At 39.5% G+C, this 18,461-nt stretch overlaps 4 protein-coding genes across 10 annotated transcripts; 2 read left to right on the top strand and 2 right to left on the bottom strand.

Moving 5' to 3' along the window:
• The first annotated feature begins 121 nt into the window (after positions 1–121).
• On the top strand, positions 122–2,974 carry LOC110410160 (ENTH/ANTH/VHS superfamily protein). Of its 4 annotated transcripts, none has more exons than XM_021419738.2 (2): positions 122–512; positions 722–2,974. In XM_021419738.2, the coding sequence occupies exon 2, from the start codon at positions 722–724 to the stop codon at positions 2,678–2,680; it is 1,959 nt and encodes a 652-aa protein (XP_021275413.1). In that variant the 5' UTR covers positions 122–512; the 3' UTR covers positions 2,681–2,974. The 4 variants fall into 4 exon arrangements, with proteins under 4 accessions (XP_021275413.1, XP_021275411.1, XP_021275412.1 ...); XM_021419736.2 differs by having other exon boundaries at positions 674–2,974; XM_021419737.2 differs by having other exon boundaries at positions 669–2,974.
• Positions 2,975–7,003: 4,029 nt separating this feature from the next.
• Positions 7,004–8,681, bottom strand: LOC110410163 (Core-2/I-branching beta-1,6-N-acetylglucosaminyltransferase family protein). Its single transcript, XM_021419745.1, has one exon. The coding sequence runs from the start codon at positions 8,239–8,241 to the stop codon at positions 7,108–7,110; it is 1,134 nt and encodes a 377-aa protein (XP_021275420.1). The 5' UTR covers positions 8,242–8,681; the 3' UTR covers positions 7,004–7,107.
• Positions 8,682–9,703: 1,022 nt separating this feature from the next.
• Positions 9,704–13,052, top strand: LOC110410162 (histone acetyltransferase). 4 transcript variants are annotated; one of them, XM_021419743.1, is made up of 5 exons: positions 9,704–10,048; positions 10,154–10,268; positions 10,560–10,674; positions 10,874–11,796; positions 12,713–13,052. In XM_021419743.1, the coding sequence occupies exons 1-4, from the start codon at positions 9,822–9,824 to the stop codon at positions 11,761–11,763; spliced, it is 1,347 nt and encodes a 448-aa protein (XP_021275418.1). In that variant the 5' UTR covers positions 9,704–9,821; the 3' UTR covers positions 11,764–11,796; positions 12,713–13,052. The 4 variants fall into 4 exon arrangements, with proteins under 4 accessions (XP_021275418.1, XP_021275417.1, XP_021275419.1 ...); XM_021419742.1 differs by lacking the exon at positions 12,713–13,052 and adding an exon at positions 11,904–12,059; XM_021419744.1 differs by lacking the exon at positions 12,713–13,052 and having other exon boundaries at positions 10,889–12,059.
• Positions 13,053–13,138: 86 nt separating this feature from the next.
• On the bottom strand, positions 13,139–15,964 carry LOC110410161 (uncharacterized). The gene is given in 5 exon segments (XM_021419740.2): positions 13,139–14,167; positions 14,268–14,729; positions 15,208–15,363; positions 15,463–15,710; positions 15,713–15,964. Coding segments are annotated over 5 exon segments (1,833 nt in total). The 5' UTR covers positions 15,792–15,964; the 3' UTR covers positions 13,139–13,279.
• Between the last annotated feature and the right edge of the window lie 2,497 nt (positions 15,965–18,461).

Here is an 18,461-nt window from a genome sequence, read left to right as displayed (position 1 = left end):
CAGATTTACTATTTTAGTAAATTTTAAAGAAAAAAAAATGTCGGCATCACCGTAAACCGTACGCGTAGTATTACAAACTAATTAATGGCCGCGAAGCATCTGATCAAAACCTCCGTCTCTCTCTCACAACTCTTCATACAAGTTTTGTGTCAGACAACAAGCACACGCTCCTCCGACACTTCCGCTAAAATAGCTGCCTCTCACCAGATCTCTTGCATCCGACCTAACGGCCGTGATCTCTCCACGTCGCCGGACCCCAATCCACTATTTAAATTCACCTTTCTTTCCTTTATTGCTGGTTCTTTCTCTCCTCCTCCTCCTCTTCCGCTTTCCCCGTCGTCTCCTCCACTCTTCTTCTTACACAGGGAAAGAAAGAATCTAGAGAAAAAAAGAAGAAACCGTCGCCGTTTTGTTGCTAAATTGGCTGGATAAAAGGTCAACGAATCCAGCGCCGTTGTGACTGGCCAGCAAAGCTTCTCACTTTTCTCCTTCTTACGCCGCAGATCTAGAAGGTAAGGTTAAAAACGACGAAAATTTTATTCTTTTTCTTTTTCCTGGTTTGCAGTTGGACTTCATTAATCGATTAATTAATCTTAATTAGAGTTAGTTAATTCAATTTTGTTAGATTTCTACTTTGGAGTTGAACATTTTAGTGTGCTTACCGTTAGATCAGTTTCCAAAAGAAAAACGAGGTAAATTTGGTTGAAATCAAACGGTCCAGATGGCGCCGAGCACGATTCGAAAAGCGATTGGGGCCGTTAAGGACCAAACCAGCATAGGAATAGCGAAGGTAGCGAGCAACATGGCGCCGGACCTCGAGGTAGCAATCGTGAAAGCGACGAGCCACGACGATGACCCCGCAGGCGAGAAATACATACGAGAAATCCTCAATATGACCTCCTACTCGCGCGGATACGTTCACGCGTGCGTGTCAGCGGTGTCGAAGCGGCTGGGAAAGACACGTGATTGGATCGTTGCGCTCAAAGCACTGGTGCTTGTTCACAGGCTGTTGAATGATGGAGATCCGGTGTTTCAAGAAGAGATTTTGTATGCTACGAGGAGAGGTACGAGATTGTTGAATATGTCAGATTTTAGAGATGAGGCTCACTCGAGTTCATGGGATCACTCAGCTTTTGTGAGAACTTATGCGATGTATTTGGATCAAAGACTTGAATTGATGCTTTTCGATAGGAAAGGTGGTGGTAGAGGCAGCGAGGCTGGGGGAAGTAGTCATGGAAATGGTGATGATAGATATGGTGGGAGAGATAATTTCCGTTCACCTCCACCGAGGCCGTATGAGTATGATTATGGGGATTTTAGAGGTGATAACGGATATGGAAATTATGGCATGACTAGGAGAACAAGGTCTTATGGGGATATGAGTGAGGCAGTGGGTAGAGATGGAAGAGAGGAGAAGAAAACGGTGACCCCATTGAGGGAAATGAAGCCCGAGAGGATTTTCGGGAAGATGGGTCACTTGCAGAGGCTGTTGGATCGGTTCTTGTCATGTCGGCCTACAGGATTGGCCAAGAATAATAGGATGATCTTGATTGCTTTGTATCCTGTTGTGAAAGAGAGTTTTCAGTTATATGCAGATATTTGTGAGGTTTTGGCTGTGTTGCTTGATAGGTTTTTTGATATGGATTACCCTGATTGTGTTAAGGCATTTGATGCATATGCGAGTGCGGCAAAGCAGATTGATGAGTTGATTGCATTTTATAATTGGTGTAAGGATACGGGTGTGGCTAGATCATCGGAGTATCCTGAGGTGCAGAGGATTACAAGTAAGTTGTTGGAGACATTGGAGGAGTTTGTGAGGGATAGAGCTAAGAGGCCACAGAGTCCAGAAAGAAAGGAGCTTCCTCCTCCACCTAAAGAGGAAGAGCCTGCACCGGATATGAATGAAATAAAGGCACTACCTCCACCAGAGAATTACACTCCACCGCCACCACCAGAGCCTGAGCTTGTTAAGCCCCCAGAACCACAGGAAGATTTAGTAAATTTGAGGGATGAATCTGTCACAGCTGATGATCAGGGGAACAAATTGGCTTTGGCTTTGTTTAATGGTCCTCCAGCAAATAATGGTAATGGGTCATGGGAAGCTTTCTCATCCAATGGGCAGCCTGAAGTGACATCTGCTTGGCAAACCCCAGCTGCTGAGCCAGGGAAGGCAGATTGGGAATTGGCTTTGGTTGAGTCAGCTAGTAATTTGTCGAGGCAAAAGGCAGCTTTGGGTGGTGGGCTTGATCCGTTATTGTTGAATGGCATGTATGATCAGGGAACGGTGAGGCAGCATGTTAGTACTGCCCAGTTGAGTGGGGGGAGTGCCAGTAGTGTGGCGTTGCCAGGGCCAGGGAAGAGCACAACACCAGTTTTAGCTCTTCCGGCACCGGATGGAACAGTTCAGAATGTCAATCAGGACCCATTTGCTGCATCTTTGAGCATTCCACCTCCTTCATATGTACAAATGGCTGACATGGAGAAGAAACAACATTTACTTGTCCAGGAACAGCAGGTATGGCAGCAATATGCAAGGGATGGGATGCAAGGTCAAGCTAGTTTGACCAAGATTAGTAATCCTGGATACCATGGACCAGGTCCTATGCCAGTGATGCCTTACGGAATGCCACCAGTCAATGGGATGGGGCCACCAGCTGGGTATTACTATACACCTTACTGATTTTTCCACGTATAAATAGATGACCTTTCTTTGCCTACCTCTTGTATTATGTTTTCTAGTTTTCTTTCTTTTTTTGTTTTTTTCGTTTCTTTGGGATGATATGATGTTGTTCCTGCAATTTGTGCACAAAAATGGGGAGGAGAGGAGAGAGAGGAGACTTGAGTTCAAATGCTTACTGATTGTGGGGAATTTTGATGCAGGGAGATTCATGATCTGTTTTTGATGTCTCTTTGTGCTTTGTAATATTAGAATTTTATTGACATTCTTATGTTCATTGTGTGATCGTCTCCTTAAGACCATCGCCATGACTCTGCAGTAATTCAAATTTAAAATTTATTGCAATTAATTGAGGCTGTTTATGCAATAAGATCTTATTCTCATCACCATTTATAGGTTATCATGTCAACTTTTAACATCTCACACTGGTTAGGTCTTTTGTTGGTTTCAATTTAGTTGGTAAAGTGACAAAAAAGGTTAGGTTTGGGTTTCTTGCAATGTTAATGTATGCACCTCTTTGTTGCCCTTATGTTGTTCTGAAGGAACTATGTAGTGCTTTTTACCAACATTTAAGCCTTTTAAAGCAGAATACCTGATTTGTTGATCTGGACAGCTATTTGGGATCAGTGCACATATTTGTGGGCTCAACGTTCTTATCCATGGAGGGTTTTTCCTCTAAATTAGTATGCTATAACACTGCTAAGCTTGGATGTTTCTTTACATGTCAAGCTATGCTGGTAGAATAGTTTGTGTTAGGTTGACTGATAAGATCGCTGACCATATTGGTCACTTTTGCTTCAATGCTCCTAGTTCCTAATTTAAATAGACGAAGGTGACAGGAATTTCCTGATTGAATAGAAATTCCGATTGACATATTGTAGTAATAGATTTATACCTCGGAGGATAATCTGGCAATTGACCTTGGAAATCAAGTCTGCCGAATTGTTATATTTACTGTTTAATAACATGGTGAAAGACCTAGAAAAATTGTTACCATAATAATGATTGAGTTGATATTTATAGTATAATTGAAGTAGGTTTCATCATAAATAAATAAATAATGAATGAAAACGATGTACTCTAGTCTGTTGTGTAGATTTGGAAGCCCCTGTGTGAACAAGAGAAGCAATTGAAATGAAAAGGACCTTATGCCCATGATGACATGTTGATGTGACATTAGAATTCTGTGTTTTCCTGTTGGTTAAGGCTTTGGTTCTCCTTGGAACAGACCCTTCTACTGCTGATTTTACTTGCTTAGGAGATGTGCAGTAATTCTCGGAGAATGGTAGCATTGGATGCCGATGCCATTTAGTTCAACAGTGACATGGAAGATTCTTTCTCTTGTTTGAGCCCATAAAACTTCTTTGTTCCTGGTTAACTTCGAGGAGAATCCGAAACCCAAACTCAAAAACGGTGGTCCAAGCAGAATTCAGGTGGCCCCCGCCCTGGCCACGCCTGCTCCTCCGTGATTAAACATGAGCATGGAAAAAATAAAGAGGAAGAGAATAAAAGCATAATCAAACATTTAGTTCAAATCAGTGGTTCAAATCAAGGATTCAAGGTGTTCTTTGGAAAAGAACAACTTTGTCTTGTTCGGTGTAAGGTTGAAAGCAACCGCCCAGGGAACCCAGTCCACGGATTCTCCTATAAACCCATCAGTAGGTCATGACCCACGTTTCCCTGTTTCATATTCTCCTCCACTAGATTCAAAATAGAGCCACAAACACACCATGTCATGGCGTCTTTAACCCTTTTTCTTTTGTTTTAAGTAATGATACAGCTTTACTTTGAAACACTTTTGTAATGGCATCTGAGTTTCTTTCTGTTGGACGGCCTCTCATGTCGATTGCTTCATGTATGAACTCTATATTCCATCCAACAAGGTCAGTTCGTGGAGCCAAAAAAACTACTCATTTACGTCGTAACTCGAGATTATTACTCGCTAAACGAAGAAATTATACATTTACGCCTTAACTCGAGACTATATTCCTGGCAGAGGCAGAGATTGATGCATGGACTTCACCCAAGGGTTGAAAATTGAAACCAGTTACTTGGATAATAAAGCAAATTAGAAGTCAAAAGATTGGTACCAGGTACCAACGCCTTTAATCATGGATCACCTACTAATATGCCTGTCTTAATCGAGAGGTCAGCTCAGCAGCAGCTGTGTGTGGGTCCCTTGGGACTAATGACAGGTGATCCGTCCCACCACCACCTCACGTGCTGTTGACTACTAATCTTTTTAGTTTTGTAATAAAATAATAATTTAAGCTAGGCCGATTTATGGTCAGAAGTTGTTCTCGTAATTGGGCTAGTCTTGCGAGGTTAGATGGGCCATCCTATCCATGGACTAGTTCATGTGGTTCGTGAGCCAGGTTGCCCCATGGATACCATTGGCTACAACAATGGAAACCACTACAATGACCTCGAAACTTCTTTAAAAGAAAGAACATTACCAAGTAGTGGGATATCTAAATTTGTTCCGCTTTGGTCTCATAATCGATCACGGTACGAGTTTAGATAAGACTTTTAATATTTGATTTGGGTTTGAGTAGATTATATAGAAAGACTTTCTATAGCCAGGCCCGATGGAATTGGACTTTCAAATCCAAGGTAGAAAAGTAGGAATCTAGATCGGCTGGTTTAGGAAGTATGGGGTCAGGAGAGCATGAAACTTCGAAAGAAAAAACAGTACGTGTCGATGTACTTCGTTTTGGACAAGACAAGAAGATTGAGAGTGGTTCGAACTTCGAACATGAGATTTACAGTGGCTGAGCCGACAAGTGCTCGTGATAGCTTCTGCTACTACTACTAAGTAGTAAGCTGTAAAAAGGTACTTATGCTTCAGCAGCAGCGACATTAATCAGCAACCATTAAAGCAAAACTCATAGTCCTTTTACGAAGTGGGCTCCATGCAGGCTCTTTGGTGCCCTTTACCACCTTTGCAGATTCCTCTGCGTACTTTGCCTATTGCCAAGTACTATAGTGTCAGCAGTCAGACCATTCACAAGATTCTTATGGTGAATATCAGGATAACCCACTTTAGGATGTTAGATTGTGAATCTTAGGGTCGATTACTAATTAGAAAATAATTTACTGAAAAGGTATTTTTTGTGTTAACTATTTTATAAAAAAATTTAATTTTTTTTGTTATTTTAATAAACTATCGAAAACATTTTTTATTACTTTGATCATTTTGTGAAAAATATTTTCTACCATCTCCAATAGAGTTATTTAAATATTAAAATGATAAATAGGAAGTAATTATAAAATAATATTACTATTTGGTTTTCACACTAAAATTAAATATAAAAATAAAAAAATTATATTTTTTAAAGTATTTAATCACCTATTGTAGTGAAAGTAAGTTCTAATTTTTTAAAAAAATTTCTATCTGATAATTTTTTTATCATAACGTCATAAAAATATCAATATTCATCAATTGTGTAAAATATTTAAAATTTATATTTAAAAATGTGAATTCATCAAAGAATGATAATTAAAATATTTTTATTATAATTATTAATAAAATTTATTCAATTTATAGATTAATTACACTAATGATTTTATTGAAAAGTATTTTTAATTTTAATAGTATTAAATAATATTTATATTTTAAATTAAATATTAATATTATTTTATTTTTTAATATTTTAAGTTAAATATTACGAATTCATTAAATTTATATTGCTAGGTTTAGAATAAAAGCATTTTTTCTTTTCTCCAAAAAAATTTCTTGCACCTCTCAAGAGCATAAAATATTTTACATACTCAATAAATATTTTTTAATCTACCCATAAAGCATTTTACATCTTAAATAAAATTTTTTTATGAAAAAAATTTACTCTTAATATTTAGAGATTTTCCTAATTGGTGCCCCAATAAAGTTGCACAGGTGTGTGTCTGTCACAGCAGAACCACATGGAGATCAATGTCAAAATTGGTCCCGACCAAAAGAGAAATATGGTCAATCAACATCGTTAAGGAAAGGTGAAAAAGGCAGGGAATGGATAAGATTAGTAGAAAATAACCCACCTAAAAGTTATAGAGAAGAACCGGAAAAGAAAACCGGATCAGCTGGTCCAACCCAGATAGAAAACGCGGTGGCTCGAAAATCGAAGCCTCGCTTCCACCACACTCTAACACAGTGTTTGGCTACGAATTTGTGTTTCTGTTAAATTCATTTTTTTTATTAACCTTAAAGTTCCTCGAAAAGAAGACTAAAACGTTTCTTGTTTCTGTATTTCTTCAAACCGGGTCACCCGGATCGAGTTCACTCAAGGACAAAGGCGCGAAAAATAAGGGCACGTTTGACAGAAACAAAATTACTGGGTTCTTTCCCAGCCTTTTTTCCCTTTTTTATATGTTAGAATGTAGAAAGAAGGAAATTTACAAAAATAACATTCACGCGACCGCGTAAACAAAATCCTTTAATCTTTGAAAATGATGTCACTAGCTATAGTCAACAAGGGCTGGATTGAATCCGGGGAAAACTTCCGAGCGAACAAGAACGCGTCACGCCGCTGCATCACGGACGAATCGGAGTCGTTGGTTCCGTCGTCCCCGTATCTAGGCTTGTCCTTTCTAAGCTGCATGACCAACTGGGGGCCAACCTCGGATGCCTCGTACGTGCGGGGGTGACCATCGGAGCTGCCGTTCCAGTCCACGTGGGTCAGAGTGGCAGGCACAATGCCACGGGGATCTAGCATGTGCAAGAGGGTGGGAAAGTAATTTTCTTCAGGGTAACACGTGTCCCAAACCACGCACGGTTGATTGAACTTGGCCCAAATCTTCTGGTCGCCTACGACGAGCCTCGTGTGCTTACGTGTCAGCGACCAAAACTGGGACCCAATCCTAAAATCCTCCAACTTAACCTCCGGCAACATCGCATCCGGCCCACGCGCAGCCCACCTGTCGTAACTCCCAATCTCGTTGTTCAGAATCTCGATGAAGCTTTTCTTGGACCGAGTTAGGGTTTTGTAAGTGAAGTTAAACGAGCGAATGGGTATGCAAGAGGCGGACAAAAGGGCAAACATGTAATTTGATGGATCATGAAGCAGCGCGTGAGCCAATAACCGCCGCGCAGCAGAGATGAGAGTAGGCGTGAAACGGAGAGCGGGTTTCGAAGGGATGACTCGGTTAGCGAACACGCCTGAAAACGGCGAGTCGTATGGGTAAGTCGGGTCGGCATGGACATAAATATTGAAGAGGTTTCTAGGCGTTTGGTTAAAATAAAGCTCCCAGAGGGGCGCAAAAGGGAGAGGCGTTATGGTAAGGAATAAAAATGCAATCTTTTTAGGAGACCCAGGAAGGGGCCTGGAGCTGACTCGGGCAGCGACTCGGAACAGTGATTTGTCATCTTCTAGCGGAAGGGGCGGTGGTTTAAAGGAGAATCTTTGGTGGGTTTTGGCTGCAGGGACAAAATCCGGGACTGGGTTGTCTCCGGAACCCTCGATGACGGTGGTGGTTGTGGTGGTCGCCGGAGAATTGATTGTAATAATAACGGCTAAAGGCAAGCAGAGGAGCAGAGCACATAAAAGAGACAGCGGGGTTGGGGACAGCATGGTTGATCCGTTTCCTCCGTTAGAGTGGAAAGAGAGTGACTTTCAGACACTGAGACAGCCACACAGACAGAGAGAGGGAAACAAATCCTAGAGAGCGAAAGAGAGTGACATCTAGAGAGAGAAAAGTGGGATTTGGTGTAAGCAGGAGGATTTGTGGAAATATTTTTTTATGGTAAGCTAAATCGACGGCGGAAAATAATACAGAAAATGTTTTTTTGTAATTTATGCGAAGATAATAATGAAGGCCGTGGAAATACTGCTTTTTCTGCTAATGGTAGTGTGAATCAGTCAACAGGATTTCCATTATCTGGCGGGTGAGAAATTTCTTTCTTCTTATGGCAAGTCTGTGGCTAAAACGTTAAGACTAATTTTATGGGATTCACACGTGGCTGACATGCAAGCAAAGTGGGACCCACATGTTTAAGGTTGTATTTGCTACAATGGATGAATGCTATTATTACTAAACAAAATTCAACTGAATGATTGTTGTCTTCTAGCTTAATATTCATTTTAGAGTTTGAGTTTGTCAATTTTTTTTCTAAATTTAACTTGTTATTTCATTTAAATTTTGATGTTAATTAAATCCTTAATTACTTTAACTTAGAAAAAGGAAAAGAAAAGTGAAAAACACGGTGTGTCGGCTAGTGGTGGCTAAGCTTGGCTAACCCACCCATCGACAACGGGACCATTCCCAGCCCAAAGAGGAGGGGGGCGGGCTAAGGCTTGGACCCCGTCGTGGACAGATCATGGCCTACGCTGCTTGCATGGATCATTCACACGGTTCACTGCCTCTCCACGCACCCAAAAAGTTTGTAGTTTTCCCAGAAGAGCTTCTTTGCCATGGGTGCAATGAAGCAAAAAGTTCGTGAATTTTGGTGATGGAAGACACACTAGTGAAAAGATAAACCTTGAATACTGATGGGTGTTTTTTATTCCCTTTTATCCGTACAAGCACATGGTTCTTGATGGATACATACATGCATGCATGGATGAATCATGTTGTAGGTATGCACGTACATGTAGAATATAATTTTTGAGGTTAATTTTTCTATTTTTGGCAATCAGGACAAACCTCAGAAAAGGTTAAAGCAACAGTCAAAAGCATGAGTTTTGGCCCTGTGAGTGTATTGAGACATTATAAGCGCAAGGGGATTTGCCACTGTTGATGAAGATTTGCAAATCACGAGGACTTTGCAGAATAGGGGGATGAGTAAGAGGTTGGGGTCACATAGATGCCACCGACAGTGACAATGTTATCAATTCCTCTACCCCTACCACTAGCATGTACGTATGGTCAGGACTTGGGACATGAGGGTAGTAAAAAAGAAACCCAAGAAACAATAATAAAATAAGAGGAAAGAGAGAGACTCTTGGGGCTAGGGGAAGCAGGCATGTGGATGAGTGGGGGACACACCAAACTCATCAATTAAACCCCCTTGAAATTATTGAGTTTGTGACAGAAAGGAAAGAAAAAGAAAGCCCCAAACCAAGAAACCCCCCATTCTCTTTTCTCTCTCACTCTCTCTCTCTTTCACGGCTTATATTTTGCTTGGTACAGTGTTGCATTTTTTGGCCAGTGTATGAAAAAGGAAAGCCAAAAGCATAAGCTACCCCAAGTTTCTACAGAGCCTGGCCTTTTGGTTCTCTTTGAAGAAACAAAAGCCCTTCTCTCTTCTCTGTTTCTTCTTCACTCAAAATCATTGAAGATGCCTAGACCAGGTCCAAGACCTTATGTCTGTGAGAGAAGAGCTTGGCATAGTGATAGACACCAACCCATGAGAGGTTCTGTCATTCAAGAAATTTTCAGGTCCTTTCCCACTTTCACTTTGTATTTATTTCATGTGCAGCTATATCTACTTACTAGATTTGTTTGTCACTAGTTTTTTTTTTATATGTATTTGATTTGGTTTAGAGTTGTAAATGAGATTCATAGCTCAGCAACCAAGAAGAACAAGGAATGGCAAGAGAAACTTCCTGTTGTTGTCTTGAAAGCAGAAGAAATTATGTATTCCAAAGCCAATTCCGAGGTAAAAATTCTCTTTTTGCCCACTGTCTGTTGAAACTTAACACTGCTCATCCTCCTCTGCTCGGCTATATTAAGTTTTAAATGGAAAGAACAAACCTTGATCACGATATTTTCCGTCGTTTTGCTCGTTCCTTGTGTAGTTTGGAGACCAAGTAAATTTGTTAGTAGTAAATGCATTAGGTTCTCTTCTTCTTCGTCTTCTTTAATGGAGGGGGTGGGATTGGTTCTGTTGATCTGTCAAGTTCATATTTTGCATGTCAAGTTCATATTTTGCATTCTAATTATTGCACAGGCTGAGTACATGGACCTTAAAACCCTGTGGGATCGAACAAATGATGCTATTAACACAATCATTAAACGCGATGAGAGTACTGAAACAGGAGAGCTTCTTCAACCTTGTATTGAAGGTACCCTTTCAATTCTGCTGCCTAATTTCCTCTGTTTGAATTTGAGGCCAAGTATGCATATTTTTAATTGGGGCTTTGTTGCTTCTGGATATTTTTTGGGTTAATTATGAAGAGCACTGGCTTCAAATGTAGTACCTTTTATAAAGCGTAATTTTTTTTGTTCCCTGAGATGTGATTTATCTATCTTATTGCTGGTTAGCTGCTCTCAATTTAGGCTGCACCCCAAGAAGAACCTTGAGGAGCCAACGCAATTGCAATCCGAGGTGTTACCTTAGCCCGGGCACTCAAGAGGCAGAGTACACTACTCAAGCAAATCTCACAACTAACCCAAATTTCATGGCTACTTATTCTGGCTTCATGAAATCCACAATCATGAACGTGACTCATTTAGGCTCTGAATCTCAGAAGCACATTGCCCAGGACAGTAATTGCACAACTAACAAGTTTCCTTTTGCATCTGAGAATGGTCCTCTTCCTAGTTATAGCCAATGCTTACCTATGGAGAAGTATCCTCCTCCTAATTTGTATTCAGTTTATCCTCTTTACTATGGAAACCACCATAAATTTGAAGAAATGCAGCATGGTTTTGGAATCTTCCCCAAGGCAATATCTAACACAGTAGAGCCTGCTAAGATGGGTGTCATTGATAACCTCTTCTCTCCTGATGTGGACTCTTCCAATAACATGAACCAAACAGATGTGAGAAATACCTCTTACAACCCACATGAAATTGCTTGTGATCTATCGTTGCGGTTGGGCCGCCCTCTTTCAATACCTTGCTGGAGTGTTGGAAAGAGTCGGCTTCAGGAAATTGAAGACACTGGTTCCACCTCTCTAGAGTGGAACAGATTCGGTGATCTGACGCCATCAATTGATAAAATGTTATCTTCCTTTCCTAGGAGCAACAGAGAAGACCCTTTGAACTCATCTTTAAACAAATGGAGTGTAGAAGGTGAGCATGTGAATGTAGATGCAACAATGAGAAAGAGAAAGACAGTTTATGGTCCAGCAGTGGATCAGCAATTTTGTTTGCCGCCAAAGCTTCCTTACAGCCACTTAACTGGAAGAATGAAAAGTGCAGGATCCTAGACTCAGTCCCTTTAGACCATTGACATGGCCTTGGTGAGTATGTGCTGCTGCTCTTTTTTTTTTTTTCTTTTTTTCTTTTTTTGCCATCTTTTTGTAGTTAGAGTTATGTGTTGATGAGCAGTGTGTTTAAATGTTGCAAGAATGTGAGGTGTACATATTGAGTGAGTTTCAGTTAGATGAGGCAATCACCAACAAACGGACAGAAGGGACTCTTGATCCGCAATGTATAAAGAATGTTGTCTTACATGTTGCTGCTTGTAGAACTTTAAGCCCTATGAGTCAATGTTCACTTTTGATACCACAGTTTCCTTCTGTCTGATCCATGGCTTTATTTGATAAACACTCTGGAAAACAGTAAAGTGCAAAAGCATAAGAATAATATAAATGCTTTGGGTACTGTATTCGGGGCAACTTAGCCATAGGCTTTTTCTGTGATCAGCTTTCATTTCTGCTTAGTTGTGGTTGTGACACATGGACAGTATGTTATCCGTGAAGAAAAGTTGTTCTTTTCTCTTCACCTGGCCTTAAACTTACCCATTAGAAGAAATAATCTCATCAATGGACGAGTTATCTCGTCAGTGGACAACTTGTCTGATTGGTTTGATTAAGAAGGTAGGGCGGCAAGAACTAATAAATGAAAAATCTGGCAGAAAAAGCTATTGTTTGTATGAGTACTGAGTAGGGGACAAGGTCTCTTTACAAGATCTAACCAGTATTATTTTCTTAGTCAATATTCTTGATGGCCGTTATGTGGGCCCTGTATACTTGGTCTAATTAGGAAGGGTGGAAATCATTAATGAATGACGGGGGTTGTTTGCCTTTTCTTTATTTTGAGTACTGAGCTGCCATTGGTGGGGTCAGATTCTAATCTTTCTTAGTTTCAAGTTTCAACCTTGATTGTGGTGGAGAATATGGACCTTTCTGATAATGTAATTTTGTCTTTAAAAAGCTTGAGGGAGAGATCTTCAAAAGTAAGGACGGGGGTTCAAAGGTTCCTGGCATCTGAAAGTATAAAAATGACTGACTCTTGCTGCTTCATCTACGTTTTGAGTCTGCGAACGGAAACCTGAGGCATCTTTCAAGGTTGATATTGAGAAGATCGAGGAATCCCCAGCTGACAAAAAAGAAGGGATGGGGATTGGGCGTTTTGTAGGAATTATTCCATCCTTTGCTTTTGTATGGATTTGATCATAGATAAAAGATTAATCTTTCAGTAAAGCCTCTTACTTGAGCTTGGGGAGTTGCTGGGAGTACAGCTTTTCTGATCAATTTATGATGGAGCATAGTATCAAAATGGGAGCAATATTGATTCAATTCCAGGTTGGAAAGTAGGTTATGAACCGAAAGCTAATGATAGGGCGTTACAATCTTCAAATTTTGCTGCATTTATTATGATCATTTATTAGATCGAACTAAACGTAATCGAGTTTTGAGATAGTGGTACATCAATTTCTTTGCATGAACACTTTGGAGAGTAAGAAAAATACTAAACAAGAGCTCAAAAACACTCTTTGCTTTACATAAGGAAGTCAGTTGAAAAAGTTGCAGAGGGGGAGCAGGAGTAGGAAGAAGAAGAGGTATAATGAAAATCAATCTGCAGTCGCTGGTGAAGAGAGAAAGAAGACGCTGTGCCCTTTTTCTCTTCCTCTTCAAGTTCCCTGACCGGTATAGCAGCCAGAAACCTTTTAATATACTCCCTGCAACACTCTTTCCCACTGCAAATTACCTCTTCTTCAACCCCCTCCTTCCCCTCCGCCTCACCTGTTTCCTCTGAGTTGCCTGCTTCTTGCTTTCCGGCCTTCTTCCCATACATCAAACTCGAGCCATCAAACTTCAACATGTATGCCTGGTTACACCCCTCAAACAGCCGCTCACCCAAAGAATCAATGATGTAATAAGCGTTTGATTCAGCCTTCAACACGAAGAAATGATCGTTCCAGCTGACGATGTAAACCCTCGGGTCAGAATCATTTCTGTCGCTGCTTATTTCTTCCCATATCTCATCGAAAGACATAGCACCCTTTAAGCACTCGAACTTTTCAGGGCTAAAGAACCCAGTAAACGATTTGTCTTTCAAGACTGTTACAGGCCTGAGACCAGCTTCCAAAACGGTCTCGAGATCGAAGTGTTTATCAGGGAAGGAATTGGTATAAGTAATGTTGTCACAAAGCTTACGCCATTCTGATGAACCTTCAGTAATCAGGCTGTCAAATTGAAGTCTTGTTGGCATGAAGTCCTGGTTTGAATGGAGCCAGTGGGCGATGACTGCGACCAGGGCCGTGCAGGCACTCTCCCCGGCAGCTCTCTCACTCCGTTGGTCAAACGAGGCAAAGAACACATTGGTTTTCAGCCTTGATTGTTCATTTCTGCTGACTATTTCTTTCAATTCCCAGCAGCTTGCATCCTGCAAGAAGTAAAAGCATTATGAAAATTAGCTTCAACTCAAAATCAAAACTTGACAAATGAAGTGATTGGTAATAAAACAGAGAAAAGACAAAACCAACCTGGGAGTCAACGACAGAACAGCTTCGAGGGTGTTGGTGGACGTCAGATTCGTTACTTTCAGTGTTCTTATTAACCAACGGCTCTGTTTTCTTCCTGAACGATCTAAAACGTAACTCCCTTTTCCTCCGGCAGAACAGCCTTACCATGTGGTTCTGGGTAGTTTCCAAACTTTGGGACGATTCCAACTCAGGTCCTAAACTCAGCTCGCCGCTGCTACTTTCACTCGTGGAGGTGGACTCACTCCCACGCAAGCCATCTGAGTCAAATATAAGTGACTCGTCCGAGTCGCACGAACTCGGCTGCTCCTTTTGACAGCTGGTCTTACCCCTATTTTCCTTCCTCTGGCGCGTCAAACCCTTCACCATCTTAAAGAACCCATCTTCCTTGTTTGACTCGGCTGAGCTTTGGACAGTTCCTGCCGTGTCCGGTGGACCTCTGACCTCCGCAAAGCTCACTAAAATCTTCACAAAAACAAAAGTTTAACCATAATCATTCATTAAGTAATTACTTATAATAAGTTAGTTGGGATTATCTTCCAGAAATTGGTAATATAAAGATGTCAATTGATTCTTTACAGCAAAGGCCATCACACTGCTTTCTTGGATAAATAAAATTCAATTATCTATAAATAGAAAGCTATAATCTTTCCGTTAAAACATTAACATAAGAACTAAGAAGGGTAAGACAGAAACAGCTTGGTTAAGTTTGCTGGTGACTCCATTTTTAGGCATAAGTTCAGCGCCATGACAGAGGCAGAAATTGCATTAAGTTAAAATAATAGTATTCTAATTCCGAAAATTAAATAAACTAACATGAAATATTCAAAGCTTTGTCTAAGTCTTGACAGAACAAAGTATGGAATAAAATATTTGAAACAGAGCGGAGCCAATGCAGAATGAGTTGGGACGAAGAAAAGTTTAATCGAACATCGGAACTTACCGAAAGAGTAGCTTTGATGGCCGAACCATCGACGTTCAACGTGATCGGAACCTTTCTTTCAGTCTCGGAACACTCTATTTCCAATACCAACTCTGCCAAATTCAACGAAACTTTCCCCACCACCGCCAATTTACCGCTATTTTCACCGTTCTCCCCCTATGTTCCACCCAACAAATCAATACCCAAAAAGAAAATCCGACGTGTTTTTTTCCAATGAATCAAAAAGGAGATGGGGATATAGTAATAATTGCTTACATGTAAGACCATGAACAACGCATCCCATGAACCAGAAGCACGATCTTTGGAAACAGCTGGAAAATCGCATAAGCTCTCGAATTCATCATCCCATTCGATTGACTTCCCATTTCCTACAATTCTCACACTGCTACGTTCCCTTCTATGCCTTGAGGACGATTTGTAAAATGGAACCAATCCAGACTTGGGTCCTTTCCATACCATCTCAACCAACACCATTTTCTTACTAACTCCTTCATCTTCTTCCGCCTTCTGCGTAGCCCTTCAAGCTTCGAAGGTTTCACCTTCACGTGCAACCTCTTTATTGGCGACCTCACCCCCCACTTCATCCTCTCTTCAAGTTTTGAGATAGAGAAAGTTTGTAAGTGCTATTTACGGAAATTTGGGATCAAAGTCTAAAGAGATTCCTTAGCAGAGAATAAGAAAACCAGAGACCAGAGTGCTGGAAACATAGACTCGTTCTAAATTCGGGTCAGAGACAGGGAGGGAAAATGCCCCGAACAAGGAAGGAAAGCCGTGTATCAGCGCGGGAAATCACGTACACACCTCGTGATCTTGTTGTCGGACTTACGTGGCGAGTTGTCATTGGAGACGTAAGATAAAAGAGCTGGGTAGAATGTTTAATACAGTGTCATGGAGCCCTGTGGGAAACTGCCACGTTGAATTCGGCAGCTAATCCGACACGTGAATTACGCGTAGGACAAAACAAAACGGAAACATATCCGTTTACGGTTTTTGGTTTGCTTGAAAATGGGCATTGTGAACGCGTGCGAAATTGGTCCTAACGCTTTCAAGGAAAGTAAGTGCCAGCTGCAGTTAAAATCCCGGTTTGCGCTTGCGATGAGCCACGTGCCTTGAGACTACCTGGCAGTCACGTGCTTCGATTATTGGTTTGGGAGATTGGGCTTGTGAGAATTAGAGATTTCAACATGGGCTGGGTTGGGTTAGCCACTTCAAAATTTGAGAATTGGATCCAAAATGGGCACAAAGCAAACGTCGCCTTTTGGGGGGGTTAGGCCCAACAGGGATCTAAATGGGCCAGAGTCCAAAGGCCCAAACAATAACTCTATAAATTTATTCTAAATTTGAATCAGTGTAAGGTATGAATGAATAGCTTAAATACTAAAACAAAGTCTGTAAATTGTGTTCCATTATGCAATTAACCTTTTATCATTTTATTATATTCAAAAAAAATTATCTTTTGATTTTTATCTACACAAATATTTAATTCTAATAGAAGATTAATAGATGTCAAAGTTAACATTAATTGATAGTTTTCGTTCATGTGACTTATGATGTGATAATTGACGTGTCCACACAACAAATAATGTGAAATGGGTCATGTGAACACATCATCAAATCATATCATACACCATGTAAATACAAAATGCTAGAAGCATTAGGTTTGATCGTTGTTAATTTCTCGTTAAAATTAAAGATTTGTATGAGTACAAATAGAAAGATAAAGATTTCTTTAAGTACATCGAAAGATAAAATATTAAAATTTAATTCTTCCAATTGAAATTAAAACAAGAATTGCCTGACATTTTTTGCTTTTCAAAAAAAAAAGTGGTGGGGGATAGGGGGAGAGCAACTTGCAAAAAAGAAAAAAGCTAACATTTTTCTTACCCACCCTTTGACATCAAATCCCAAATAGAACATGCTGATGATCACTTTTGAGGCTTGTGCGATTTATTATAAACACTTTAAATGTGTGAATAATTAATTTACAAAGTTCAAAAGTCCTCCTCAATTCGTTGAAAAATCCAAACTTCAAAAGGCTTTTAAGATTATCTAATGCATACTTTAATGTTGAAAACTTGTTTTTTATTTTTATTTTTTCCAACACTTACGACTTTAAACCTTTGACAGGTTTTGTGATGGTCAGCCTGGAAACCAAGTAAAAACCCTACCTTTTTCCTCAGTGCGTTCCCAAGGAATGACCTTTGCCCCTTTCAGCTCTCATCTCTAATAAAATATTGTATTATCAGGAATTTTCACCTCTAATTTATTTTAAGTGGTTCGTGCTGATAACCTAAAAGCTCTACCCTTTATCTTTCTCTATTGGTTTTTCTTCTTCTTTAATTTGGGAAACATTACATGTTCTAGTTCAATATATGATGTCATTTTGACACAGCTATTACTGATGCAATACGTTTAAATGGGAAAGATGTTTCCTTAAGCAGGCAAATTCATGGAATTTTTGTGTTGATGAAGCCTAAAGCAACCCCAAGTTTCTTCATTTCCATGCAAGAAGTTTCTTGCCATAAAGGATTGGTTCTATTCAACCCGGTCTTCTTATAATAATATTTATTATCAAAAGATCAATTTTATTTAAAGAGTTTATATTTAATATACTGTCGATGAATATATTATTAAGAAATCAAATGGTATTATTTCATTAATAAATAATTTAAAAATTAAAAATTCTTTAAAGTTTTTAATTTTAAAATTCGTTTTATCTTTAATGTATAGATATTATATAAACTAATGGTATATCAGAGGAGATTAGATATTATATGCATCCAAATGTATCGTGTAAGGGTAAATTAGATGGCGTTGTTAATTAGCTTAATTAGCTTCATTTGAGATTCTAGAAGGATTGATCTTTCTCTTGCTAGCAAAGAAATATGTTATATTCATGTGTTCACATCTCCCCCATTCTCAAAATCCATTTTAAGTAATGTCTTGGGACAAGGAATCAAATGGAGGAATTGTAGAAGATTTGCATGTCTATAAAAAAATAAAAATAATCAAAATTTTTAGCATAGTTTAAACCTAATAATTCAAAACAAATTCACTTCATGATATTTTTCTTTAAAAATCATTATACAATATAGATTATAAACTAAATTAATAAAATTTTATTAGATAATAATTATGTTTAGATTATAATTACAATATTATTAATTTTATTCATTTTCGAATTATTTAAAAACTTGACATGCATGCATAGTAATTTCTTTTATAAATGCTCATTGTCATTTGACACATTTTAA

This window comes from Theobroma umbraticum, unplaced genomic scaffold (assembly GCF_002168275.2).
Source record: "Theobroma umbraticum cultivar Fairchild unplaced genomic scaffold, ASM216827v3 scaffold_56.0, whole genome shotgun sequence".
Lineage (NCBI taxonomy): Eukaryota > Viridiplantae > Streptophyta > Magnoliopsida > Malvales > Malvaceae > Theobroma > Theobroma umbraticum.
This window is presented reverse-complemented; position numbering and strand designations above follow the sequence as displayed.

Bases quoted from the DNA above. Each gene is read 5' to 3' on its own strand.
- LOC110410163 (XM_021419745.1), bottom strand. From the start codon at position 8,241: ATGCTGTCCCCAACCCCGCTGTCTCTTTTATGTGCTCTGCTCCTCTGC.
- LOC110410160 (XM_021419738.2), top strand. From the start codon at position 722: ATGGCGCCGAGCACGATTCGAAAAGCGATTGGGGCCGTTAAGGACCAA.
- LOC110410162 (XM_021419743.1), top strand. From the start codon at position 9,822: ATGAAAAAGGAAAGCCAAAAGCATAAGCTACCCCAAGTTTCTACAGAG. The intron at 10,269-10,559 runs GTAAAAATTCTC...ATTATTGCACAG, and splicing joins ATTCCAAAGCCAATTCCGAG to GCTGAGTACATGGACCTTAA. The intron at 10,675-10,873 runs GTACCCTTTCAA...ATTGCTGGTTAG, and splicing joins TCTTCAACCTTGTATTGAAG to CTGCTCTCAATTTAGGCTGC.